We start from the raw sequence: 13536 nt of genomic DNA, 5'->3' as shown, positions 1-13536 counted from the left end.
ATGGATCAAGGCAGAAAGAAGAAAATAGTCATTTTAGCACAGAACCTGCTTTTATACCATGAAGAATTTAGAGAGGAAAATTTATTGTTCTCCTTGAATTTACTTTTCAGAATTACAACCTAATAAATATGCATCACGGCTGGAAAACAGTCCACAAACTGATTGACTAAATCCTTTAATAATAGGGAGAATGTCGTGCTGTTAAATCTCTTAAAACATTGAGAATAAAATTTAATTTTAAGAAATGAAAATAAAATAACTAAGAAATATCTTTCTAAACTTTGGCATAAAACTAACCAATTTATATTCAGGGAATAACCAACCCTTTTCCCACAAGATCCTTTGTCTCAATTTCTCTAGGGCACTGGTCTATAGGAATCAAAAGGAATTTGTGACTCTTCAAAGATAAGGGGTGACATTTTTGAAGTTTTTTTTTTTTCTGAATCTCTCTCTTTTGGCTCTAACATGGTGTAAGTTGTCTCCATATTTTTGTAGCTATAGTCTATCATCTCTCGTAACCCATTGAAAATGTTGTGTGTAAATTCCAGAGTTTTACAACCCCAATTTTTTAATTTCATTTCGTCAATAAAATGTTTTTTATAAAAAGAAACAAACAAAACTCTTGATTACTCGTAATTGGTACAATTGAATGGATGTCTTTGTAGTATTTGATGCGTGTGTTTATTATTATTTATGTGTGTTGGTTGCAGATATCACAGAATTTGTACGAGCCATACATTAAGGAAGTCTATCTTTTCAAAGGTTGCTCTCAGGGATTCATAAAACGAATTGTAAGTTCATTAATAATCTTTATCTCATAATGATGAACAATTTTTTTTTTCTTGGGGCTATTTTTTAGTTGTACACGTTGTCTCTAACTTTTTCTCAAGGCTATTTTGTTGTCTCCTAATCAAATTAGGAATCCACATCCTTCAATGAATGCACTATGAGTGATGAATATCGGAAGCATTACTTACTTTCTTTAATCTTCTAGTTAGCACCTTGGCAATAATCTTATAAATGGAAGAATTCATGCTAATTGGCTGAAAATCTTTGAGGAAAGTTATAGGCTCTTTCTTCTGTACTAAACAAATGAATTCTTGTTAAGGGTTGAATTCGAATGACCATGATGATGAATAGTAAGTTGTCTAAACTCGATGTCTTGTTATACCATGACCTTTTAAGTGCTGCCCAAATTTCAACAGTTGTCAGCTTCTATTTCTCTATAGGATAATAAAGACACACCCTCGGATGGGCATAATTCCAAAATCAAAATCTCTCTTCCTTGCTACCAAATATCTATGAAAAAATCTGGTATTTTCATCTTCTTTTAACCACTTCAATTTACATTTTTGTATCGTATTCCTTTCGTCCTTCAGATGAAGTTCAAAAAGTTCTCCCTTGGCATAAGAACCAGCAACAATATCTTGAGCTGAAAGAGGACCCAATTGTGGTTTATTGTCAAACAATGATATTATCGAGATCAAGGATGAATCTAATAAAACTAGTTTTGGTACTTCAGTAGGATATTGGTAGAAAAATAATGTTAGTCAGGTAATTCCGAAATAAAACTAGTTTTGGTACTTCAGTAGGATATTGGTAGAAAAATAATGTTAGTCAGGTAATTCCGAGTTGATTTTAATGCAATTACTTCAGTAGGATATTGGTAGAAAAATAATGTTAGTCAGGTAATTCCGAGTTGATTTTAATGCAATCAAGTTAATTTTAGGGTTTTAATTGATACAATTATTAATTTAGGATTTTTATTGATACAATGTGCGAAGTTTAAAGGTATAAGTTGATTTTTTTCTCCTGAAAAAAGATAGATTCTTCACATAATTAACAGGAAATCTCGTTCACTTTTTACCGTACAAAAATGTTTTCCAACTCATTCGGGAAGATTCTTCCTATTCTTGATAGCTTGGAGGCCATTAATGGTCAACACACCCATATACTATACGGTGTAAACTGAACAAAGCTTGACGTGTGTATGAACTTTAGGGTTTTTTGTTTTCCCTTCCCCCACTAGTCCTGGTGAAGGCTTTCTTAAAAGACAAGAGTCATTTCCTATCATCGATTTCCATAGCTCTAAATTTCTAGTATGTTGGCAACCTTGATATTTTACTCGAATTTCAATCTCTACCCAAGTATGCAATTAATCTGACATCTTAGCCGTTTAAACAAAAAAAGAACGACCAATAGAACCTTTCTATGAATTAAGAAGTTGTAGTCATTCCTAAGGAAAGAAAGCTCATGCCTATTTCATGGTTAATTTATTATTTTCATTCTTCTCCTGTACCAGGCAACCAAAGTTCGTGAAGAGGCTTTTTTCCCTGGACAAATGATTATTGAACGTGAAAACTTAGTTGACCAACTCTATGTTGTATGTCATGGTGAATTGGTACGAATTCCAGTCTTTCAGTTTCAATCTCTTTGTGCATTTTTTAATTAGTGCCTAATCTTCCAAGAGCTTTCACAGTTATTTATTTAAACAAAAATAGCTTTTTATATTGCTTTATAACTTCTAGGTGGTAATTTGTTGGTCACTAGTCACTTGAGCTCTTATTTAGTGGCGTTTATTTATGTCAGGAGAATATTTCAGCGAAGTATTTATCCTTTGTTAAATAGCCTACAATTTCTATCAACTTAAAATTTATAAATATATCTTTTATCATGCTCTTGTTGCTGAAAACACATGCTTGTTAACTTCGGTTGCTAGATCTATGCCAACAATGCAATCATAAAGTACCATTGTATAGAAAAAAAATGCTCAAATAGATGTGAGATAAAAAATCCTTGTATTGCCTAACATTTGTTGCATGCAAAAGTAGAGATTTCATTAGTTGAATATTAGTATATTTGCATGTCATGATTGCTTCTTTTGTGAAACAACCTATCTTTCGTACAAATTAATTGGAATCAATCTAGGAAAGGCTCTATTTCCAAAGACTGTCTGATTTATGTTTGTTCTCGTATATCTATTTATTGTTTTAGACTTATTCACAGGAGGAAGTTGAAAACTGGGATACTGAAGATGAAGAGTTAATTAGGGGTCTTGGAACATATAGCTCATTTGGTGAAATTTCTTTCCTTTGCAATTCTCCTCATCCCTACCATGTTCGGGTTCGTGAGTTTTCCAAGATCTTGCAACTCGATAAACTGTCATTTAAAGAAACCTTGGAATTACACTTTTTAGATGGACAGATCATCTTAGACAATGCCCTTGAGGTTGGTAAACTTGCCTTTTTGGTATTTGTCACTCTTCTACTCATTTTATATCCACTATTTTGGTTACAAAAGCTGAAACACAATTTTATCATGTATGAAAAATGTGGTTGCAATTGAAATTAGATTTCCTCTTAAAAGAAAAGAAACTAGTATATTTTTTACAGTGAAAGTAGATGTGACATATAATTAGATTTCCTCTTAAAAGAAAAGAAACTAGTATATTTTTTACAGTGAAAGTAGATGTGACATATAATTTAGATCCATATTTACAATTACGTTTATCAAGAATTTATTTATTAAAATTTTGGCAGGACATATAATTTAGATCCATATTTACAATTACGTTTATCAAGAATTTATTTATTAAAATTTTGGCAGGTCATATACAACATGTTTTACAATATCTAATATAACCAATACTTTTGTAGGTATCAAAATTCTTTTCGACAATGTAATATATTAATTATCTATTTAGCTTAATGGTTAATAATTAAGTAACGTATTTTTTAAATGATACAAATTTTAAAAAAATAGAAATGAAATAAAATTAAATAATTTCTCAATCCAACTCACATCTTACTAAGCCAACAATGAAGCTTCCTACTAAAAGAAATTAGAAAAATAATAATAATAAAAGAGGAATTGAAAGCCTAGCTCACATCCTCAACCCACTTGAATCATTTTTTCCCTTAATCACCCAACTCTCGTTCCTATCTTTAAGATGCCTTTTTTTCCCCCTTTTTTGGCAATGGTGCTAACCTTTCCCCTTTTGTGTCCACCTGCAGTGTTTCTCCCTCCCTCTTTAACTCCTATTACCCAAATGCCTCACTCCTGTTGAGGTCACTTTCTTCGTTTGTCTCTTGTTGTGTGGCCAAGGTTCTTCTTTGATGCTATTCATTAGAGTTATGTCCTTGTTGCCTACACTTAAAACATTTCCCAAGAGATGACTGGTTATAAGGGTTAGAAATTTTCCTAGGATTTGTACCTTACAAATCTTTGTTTGAGGTGTTTTTCTTGCTTGCATGCTCATCCATTTTGCCCTGTTGGTTGAATGTGGAAGAGCTTACTTGATGGAATGTTTTGTGGGCTTGATTGTACTTCTCCATGAGCTTGTTGTTGCTTATCCCAATTATTCCTTCTTTGATATGTTCTGATGGGCTTCACTTTATCTTGTTCCTCAATTTTAGTGGCCAATGCAATCGAATCTGCAAGTTAGGAAAGGGGATGTAGACATACAACTTCTTTGATGTCATCTTGCAGACCATTAAAAATCTTGAGATTTTTTGTTCTTTTGTTTCCAATAAGGTATAATCAATTATAGAACGTCCTTATTGCTTGCATTGTGGATATTTGTTGTTCTAGGATTTGACGGTAATTGATAGGGAGAAACCACTTCTTCATCAAACAGAGCATCTTAGGCCATTGCTTGATTGTTGTTTTTATAGCACCATCTATTGTTTTGCAATTGATCCCACCATGTCGAGGCCCCACCTTGAGATTGAAGGCTACCAATTTAACATTCTTGTTGTTGAATGTGTTGGCATATTTGAAGAAACCCTCCATGTTTTTTACCCAATTTAGGAACATCGTTTTGTTTCCTTCTTGGTAATCTTTCCTTACGATCTTGGTATTCAAAGTTGTAGTTTCTGTCCTCCCCTGATTATTCAAATTCTTCAATGTTAAAACTTCAAAAGTGGGGAGGCTTCCACTTCGATAGAGGCCATATTGTACTCGAGCAGATCCAAGAAATGGCTCTTGGCATTCGCTCTAATACCACTTGATGTATTAAGTTCAGCAATTTTATTAAGAATGGAATAAGTTGTCTCAAAGTACAAGCATAGACAAATATATACATTAGAGGAAGTCCAACAAACTAACAAATCTCCAAACAAACTGAGGTCGTAAAGACAACTTCAAGAACTGATTAAATAGCCTGGTTCGTTTAAAATAAATAAAACATAGAGAAAGGGAGGTATATCCCTACATCATGATTACTCTCTTGTTACCCAAGGATTTGGTTCATCCTTTATCGCTTTACTCGTCTGTTGTCAGCCCAATGTTCAAGGATTTCAACAACTCACAAATATTTTTAATGCGTGATTTAGTCTAAAAGACTTTAGTGATATTAAGTATTTCCTCAATCTTGAACTTGCAAGGCCTTCTCGGGATCTTTGTATTTGATAACGGCATTACACTTTGGAACATTTAGAAAAATCTAGTCTCCTTGGATATAAGCCAATCCCTGCTCCTCTTGATCAAACTTTAAAGTTACATGCTTCAGGATCTAACTGCTAAGTGATCTTATGGTGTATTGAAGGTTAGTTACGTTGGTCGTCCTTTATATCTCAGCCTCTCATGACATGATAGTACCTGTGTTGTCAACAAATTGAATCAATTCGTGGCAAACCCTTGCCAATCTCGTCTTGAAGCTGCACATTAATTACTACAGTACTTTAAATGTGCACCTAGACAAGACCTCTACTTTCTAGCTTCTTTAAAATTTCAATTAAATTTTTTACAATAACGATTGGGCTTCTTTCTTAGATATTCAGAAATATTCTACAGTTTTCTACTTTTTTTGGGAGATGCTCTGGTCATGGAAATCCAGGAAGCAATCCACCGATTTACAAGTTAGTTTTGTTCCTCCTCTTTTGTTTGGTGATAACCAGGCTGCAGTATACAGAAACAATTTCAACTTTCCATGAGAGAACCAAACACATAGAATTGGATAGCCACTTCATCCGTGACAAAGTAGTTCTCGTTTTATAAAGTCAGCCCATTCGATCAGCCTAGCAGACATCTTCACAAAAGCTCTTCTAACACCCAATATATTTTCTATACTTTTCGAGATAGAAATTCTTGATTTTTAAGCCAGCTTGAGGGGGTAGTGTTGGGTTTTAACTAACTTGGTTATTTCTTTCGATAGAGGAATAAGACAATGAAGCATGTTCTCTTCCTTAAACTTCTATATTCCCATTCTCTTTATCATCCTTATTTGATCATTACTCTTTCAATGATGTTGGTTTTAATTGGAATGCTTAAGCAGTTTTATTTAGCCTAATTCAAATCTTTCCATTGGAGTTCTTTATTATCCTTTTTTGATCATTACGTTTCCAGTGATGTTTGGTTTAATCTCAAATGAAATCTTTGCATTAGAGTTCTATATCATCCGTACTTGATCACTGTTCTTTCAATGATCTTTGTTTTGATTGGGATGCTTTTATATCCCCTCGTTAGATTCAGCATTTTAATTTTTGCTTTTCTTTCCTTCCCTTTTGGGAGATCGTAACTTGGTACATTTTCTGTTTCTTTTCCTTACTTCTTTTAAAGGTTCCATACCTTGTTCTAAAAATTTAATTATTATTAAAATAATATTTATTCAAAGGAGGTTACTAATGTTCATGCTTGGTTGAATCAAAGTCCAGCTTGGTCAGTAATTTTTCCCATCTATTTTTGGAATTTAAAAGTTTTAGTTGTTTAAGCTATTAAACTTCTAATTCTATGCCACAATTATAATCTCTTCTTTGCATAGGGAAAGGATTCCAACCAACAAGATCAAATTTTGGAATCTGACATAATTCTTTACATTCAAAAGCGTGAACTTGAGTTAGCCATTAAGGTCAACTGTGCTGCTCATGATGGGGATCTAAATCAACTCAAACGGTTGATTAAAGCAGGAGCAGATCCCAATAAAACAGATTATGATGGAAGATCGCCTCTGGTATGGTTTCTTCTAGCCGAGTTATCTCTATCTTCTTTTATTACGTTCTAATTAATATGGTTGAGAATAAAATTTTTTAGAGTAGAATTTATGTAGTACTACCATTATATATATTTTCCTTATTTGAATCTCTGCATGATTATATATCTTGCTTGACAATAATTTTTTGCGAACTAGCCATAGGCATTTTTGTTTGTTTGCTTTTGCTAGATTTTTCTTATCAGCAACTAATCAGGGATATATAATTACTTTTAACTCATCTCCATCATGGTATCATTGAGATCATCCTTGGAATCCCAGCTTGTTTTGTCTGTTCATGTGACTCTTCTGAGTTGTCTCTACAAAATATGCTGCAATATCTTATCAGAAGTCATCAAGTTTTAGCATATACGAATGGAAAAACTCCATAGTCAAGATTGTTAGCGACTTGTTTCATTTTAGTTGTAAGCAAATTTGAAAAAGAAAAGTTCTTAAAAACACTTGGACAACCTTGAAAAGGTTCGAGGCCCATTTGTCGATGGAAGAATGAGAATGGTGTCGTCCACCAAAAAAGGGATGGTGAATGTTTAATAAGCCACTTGCCAATTTAAAACCATCGATGAAATTTTTGCTTGTGGTCAGTTTTAGAGGGCCGCCAAATAAACTGATTTGACTGACTTGTAGTCGATGAAATTTTTGCTTGTGGTCAGTTTTAGAGGGCCGCCAAATAAACTCATTTGGCTGACTTGTAGGAATAGTGGAGCCAAATTGATATCTCAAATTGAAGTAACGCTCCTAATTTTCTTAATTTTCTTAACCTAATTAGTGACGTCATCTATGCATGTACAAGTCATAATGTGAAAATTCATATTAAATAACCTTGAAATAAAGTTAGGGTCTTACAAATACAAAATTTAACCTAACAGAAAAACATTTAACAACTAAGACTAGAAATTTAAATGCAAACGTTCATTTCTAAAATAAAACTCAAACAAACATCTGCTACCCTATTATGCCCACATTTCATCTTCCATGGTCTTTACATCATCCACCGTCATCCGTGCATGGGAGCCTTGCCTTTACCTGAAAAATTATGGTAGCACGTGGCTTGAGTATTTTTTAAAATACTCAGTAATTCACCCCATTATTGAGGTTAGATATGCAATACACATGCAAACATGAGTGGGACCTATCTTTCTTAAACTTTACATAGCCTTAGACTCTTTTCAAATCCAGGCAGGGTTGGATGTATGGTACTTCCCCATACATGGACCATGTATGCGCACATGGGCCCACTAGCAAGCTCGTATACGTACCCCTGGGACTGGCTTGGTCGGGCACAACGTATTACATGTCACTGGACACCATATAAAAGAAAAAGCTCGCATGATATCATGGAAAACATAAATATCGAATGTTCGAGCCCATACTATCATAACATAAAGGGGAAGTATCTCGATGCGTATGACGTACAAACATGCATGAGGTCCCATGAATTACGTTACATGACAAAATACTTAATACCTTTCATTTCCTTTATACATTTAATATCATAACTCATTTATGCAACATATATGCATGGCTACATTTCGCAATCCATTACATGTAAGACTTACATATCATTCATAGCATTTCAATTCATTTCATGGTAGCAGTATAATGGATTACATGCATATGTTGTAAACATTTCATAACAATTCAAGAATACATAAACATTGCATAACATAGAGGTTTCACATACAATATGGTGCATGCAAGGGCCACAGGGCATGCACCATCATACATCATACATTAAGTTAGAAGTCACACTCCTATTAAGATAGGAATTGGAAGTGAGATGAAAGGTATGATCCATGAATATTGATACGTATATTCCATAAAAAAAAGTATATTTAATTCCTAATTTATTTTTCTGATTCACCAGCTCTTATCTCTTTTCAAAAGGATCAGTTAATAAAAAATTTGAATATCCAAAACAGAAATCGAATTTTCTTTTTCTAGTCTTAATTATTCTTAATTTTTTGCCAAATACTTAAAATATTTCAAGTCAGGAAGTTAGAATTATTCAAATAAGATGATCCACTGAAACTATTAATGAACACACCTATTTATTTTAAGTCAATTTTTTTTGACAATATAGAAACTGCAAATTTTCTTTATTATTATTATTTAGTATGCATTACAAAAATTTCCCGCTATACATCATACATTAAGTTAACACCAACCGTAAGATCACTTGCCTGGTTGGCCTTGACCGAAGTTACTCACGATAAGATAATCGCCTCAATACTACAACTCCAACGCCTAACTATTTGTTATAAGATTCCACATAACATGCTTAGGGTCTATTCACAACTATTCAGGCTAAACATCATGTTTAATTACCAAAGTAAGCCCCTAAACTATTCTGATTTGATAAATAAGAGTCATACTGACCTCAAATGGCTTAAACAATGTCAAAAATGGCTTTAGAACAATTGAAAACATTAGGATCGGTATATTATACATATACCAAGCCGCCAAGCCAAGACTCCAAGCCAACAAGCCAAGCCGAGCCGCGGAAAAGATGGAGCCGAGCCGACGAAGCTGAGGATGCTGAACCGATGTTACGTACGCGTGCGGGTCGAGTCACATTTGCGCGCGCACATGCGAGTTGAAGGCGCCCGTTTCTTTTGGGCGCGGATCGTGTACCCGCTGGACTTGGACTGAAACAGAAGTCGTGAGTTGGACAGTGGGTTGTTTTACGCTGAGCTATTCGGTTGGTCTGAGACAGATTGGATTTGGGCCGTGAGCTTTTTGGGCAAATTGGTGAGGGTCGAGACGAATCTGGGTTGATGTGGACCCAGATTTGAATGTATCTTCTTCCTCACCCAAAAGCAGCGCAACCCTAGTTTGTTTACCCCTTTTTGATTTCAACGAGACACGCAACGATTTTGATGTCGATTCTTTTCGCTTCTGTTGCAATTCTTCCTCTAGAGACTTCTGCAGCAACTCCATACAATATTACGACTCGAAACCCCCAAATATCAACACTGATTTCATGGATCTTTGCAAAGCAAACTCACTCGATTTTCCTTTCAAAATACTCTCGGGTTTTCTCTCTCAGACGCGGTTGTTACATTCAAAGGAAAATCAATTGTATAGATGCTGAAGAGTTTGAGAAAAAAGAGGTTTAAAGGGTCTATCAAGCGTTCCAAACATGGTAATAATTGTCTCGCTGGAAATTGCGCATTTTCTGGCTTGATTAAATGCTACACTTAATTATTATTATTTTATTTTTGGAATCTGAATCGTTTCCGAATGGAAATAGGAGAATATTGCCATGGATTTCATAGTAGGACTACCAAGAATGTTGAAGGGTTACACGGTCATATGTGTGATGGACAGATTGACTAAGTCAGTGCATTTCCTTCCCAGTAAAGCCACTTACACAATGGACAATTGGGCCCAATTGTACATGAAGAAAATTATCAGATTGCATGAAGTTTCTGTGTCAATTGTATCAAACTGAGACCCATGTTTACTTCAGCGTTTTGGCGCGGACTCCAGAAAGCATTGAGTACTCGCCTGGATTTCATTACAATATTTCACCCATAGACAGACGAACAGATAGAACTTTTGAACGAAATTCTAGAAGATATGTTATGTGTTTGTGTATTTGACTTCGCTGGAAGTTGGGACTTGAAAAAATTGATCTCATGGAATTTGCCTATAATAATAGCTATCAGGCAATAATTGACCTAACACTGTATGAGGCGTTATATGAAAAACGGTGCAGGACATCATTGTGTTAGGATGAGGTAGGGGAATGTGAATTGGTGGGTCCCGAATTCGTCCAAGTCACAAATGAGGCAGTGCAAAAGATCAGAGAAAGAATGCGTACTGCTCAGAGCAGACATAAAGTTATGCAAACTCAAGATGAAGGAATCTAGAGTTTGAAGTGGGCGACATGGTGTTCTTGAAGGTGACCCCAATGAAAGGTGTCAGAGAAAGAATGTGTACTGCTCAGAGTAGACAGAAAAGTTATGCAGAGTCAAGACGAATGAATCTAGAGTTTGAAGTGGGCGACATGATGTTCTTGAAGGTGGCCTGAATGAAAGGTGTCCTAAGGTTTGGACGCAAAGGCAAATTGAGTCCACGCTTTATAGGACCTTTTGAAATTTTGGAGCGGATTGGACCCGTTGCGTATAGATTAGCCTTACCACTAACTCTCTCAGCCAACAAAACGTGTTTTATGTATCTGTACTTTGTAAGTATATGGCTAATCCCACACATGTGATGGATTATGAGGCTTTTGATGTAGCAGAGGACTTAAGCTATGAGGAAAAACCGTTGAGGATCTTGGCTCATAAAATTAAAACTCTACGCACCAGAGACATTGCATTTGTCAGAGTGGTGGAGAAACCAACTAGTAGAGGAGGCCATATGGGAACGAGAGGATGAGATGAGAGAGAAGTATCTAGAGTTGCTTCTGGGTACAAACACGTTCAAGGACGACCGTCTTTTTTAAGGGTAAGGGGGGATAATGTAACGATTCATATTCTAAAAATAAAATAATAATAATTAAGTACAACATTTAATCTCGCTGGAAAATGCACAATTTTTTATGAGACAATTATTACCATGTTTGAAACACCCCATAGACTCTTTAAACCTCACTTTTCTCGAACTCTTCAGCATCTACCCAATTGATTTTCCTCTGAATGTAACAACTGCATCTGAGAGAGAAAAACTGAGAGTATTTTGAAAGGGAAATCGAGTGAGTTTGCTTCACGAAGATTCGTGAAATCGGTGTTGATATATGGGGGTTTTGAGTTGTAAGAATGTATGGAGTTGCCGCATAAGTCTTCGGAGGAAGAACTGCGGCAGAAGCAAAGAGAATCGACATCGGAATTGTTGCATGTCTTGTTGGAATCAGAAAGGGGTAAACGAACTAGGGTTGCATTGCTTTCGGGTGAGGAAAAAGATACATTCAGGTCTGGGTCCACATTCACGTGAACCCAGATGTGTCTTGGTCCTCACCAATTTGCCTAGAATGCTCACGACCCAAATCTAATTTGTCTCGGACCAACCCAGCATCTTAGCGTAAAATGGCTCACTGTCTAGCTCACGACTTTTGTTTTGTCCCAAGTCCAGTGGATACACGATTCGCGCCCAGAAGAAACGCATGCCTTTGGCTCGCACATGCGCGCAGACGCGACTCGGCTCGCTCACGTACGTAACGTCGACTCGGCATTCTCGGCTTCATCGGCTCGACTCCATCCTTTCCTCGGCTTGACGGCTCAATATATATATAATATACCAATTCCTAGGTTTTCAACCCCTTTGACGCCATTTTTTTTACCTTTTTTAAGCCATTTGAGGTCAGTATGACTCTTATTAAACAAATCAGATTAGTTTAGGGGCCTACTTTGGTAATTAAACATGATGTTTAGCTTGAATAAACCCTAAGCATGTTATGTGGAATCTTATAGGGAATAGTTAGGTGTTGGAGTTGTAGTATCGAGGCAATTATCTTATCGTGAGTAACTTTGATCAAGGCCAACCAGGTAAGTGACCTTATTATTGGTGTTAGCTTAATGAATGATGGTGCATTCCCTGTGGCCCTTACATGCACCATATTGTATGTGAAATCTCTATGTCATGCAATGTTTATGTATTCTTGAATTGTTATAAATGTTTACCACGTATGCATGTAATCCATTACACTGTTACGCATGCCCTGTGACCCTTACATGCACCATATTGTATGTGAAATCTCTATGTTATGCAACGTTTATTTATTCTTGAATTGTTATGAAATGTTTACCACGTATGCATGTAATCCATTACACTGTTACACATGCCCTGTGGCCCTTACATATTGTATGTGAAATCTCTATGTTATGCAACGTTTATGTATCTTGAATTGTTATGAAATGTTTACCACGTATGCTTGTAATCTATTACACTGTTACGCATGCCCTGTGGCCCTTACATGCACCATATTGTATGTGAAATCTCTATGTTATGCAACATTTATGTATTCTTGAATTGTTATGAAATGTTTACCACGTCGGCATGTAATCCATTACACTGTTACGCATGCCCTGTGACCCTTACATGCACCATATTGTATGTGAAATCTCTAGGTTATGCAACATTTATGTATTCTTGAATTGTTAGGAAATGTTTACCACGTATGCATGTAATCCATTATACTGTTACCATGAAATGCTATGGATGATATGTACTCTTACATGTAATGGATTGAGAAATATTGCCATGTATAAATGAGTTATAGTATGAAATGTATAAAGGAAATGAACGGTATTAAATATTATGTCATGTAACGTAATTCATACAACCTCATGCATGTTTGTATGTTATTTGCATCGGGATACTTCCCCTTTATATTTTTCAGAGTTATGTTAAATTTCGTATTTTGAACTATTTCTGTAAGACCATGACTTTATTTCAAGGTTATTTAATATAAATATCAGCATTATGACTTATGCATGCATGGGTGACGTCACTAATTAGGTTAAGAAAGTTAGGAATTGATTAATTGTAAATTAAGATGAATTAAAACAAAAGGAAATAAAAGCAAGAAAAAAAAAATTCAATCC

The 13536-nt window shown here is 35.2% G+C and overlaps 1 protein-coding gene and 1 long non-coding RNA gene across 2 annotated transcripts in view; both read left to right on the top strand.

The window, feature by feature from the left end:
- LOC111474424 (potassium channel SKOR-like) overlaps nt 1-12474 on the top strand; it is a 20256-nt gene extending 7782 nt beyond the window's left edge. Inside the window, exons 6-10 of the mRNA XM_023119519.1 lie at nt 711-791; nt 2303-2401; nt 2995-3228; nt 6761-6949; nt 12403-12474. Of these exons, the coding sequence (XP_022975287.1) occupies nt 711-791; nt 2303-2401; nt 2995-3228; nt 6761-6949; nt 12403-12453 (654 nt within the window). The 3' untranslated portion in view covers nt 12454-12474. The remainder of the gene's footprint in view (nt 1-710; nt 792-2302; nt 2402-2994; nt 3229-6760; nt 6950-12402) is intronic.
- On the top strand, nt 10772-11120 carry LOC111474427. Its single transcript, XR_002716012.1, has 2 exons — nt 10772-10908; nt 11029-11120. It is a non-coding gene; the product is annotated as an uncharacterized LOC111474427 (long non-coding RNA).
- Nucleotides 12475-13536: the final 1062 nt, after the last annotated feature.

Source organism: Cucurbita maxima, unplaced genomic scaffold (genome assembly GCF_002738345.1).
Source record: "Cucurbita maxima cultivar Rimu unplaced genomic scaffold, Cmax_1.0 Cma_Scf00362, whole genome shotgun sequence".
Classification (NCBI taxonomy): domain Eukaryota; kingdom Viridiplantae; phylum Streptophyta; class Magnoliopsida; order Cucurbitales; family Cucurbitaceae; genus Cucurbita; species Cucurbita maxima.
This window is presented reverse-complemented; position numbering and strand designations above follow the sequence as displayed.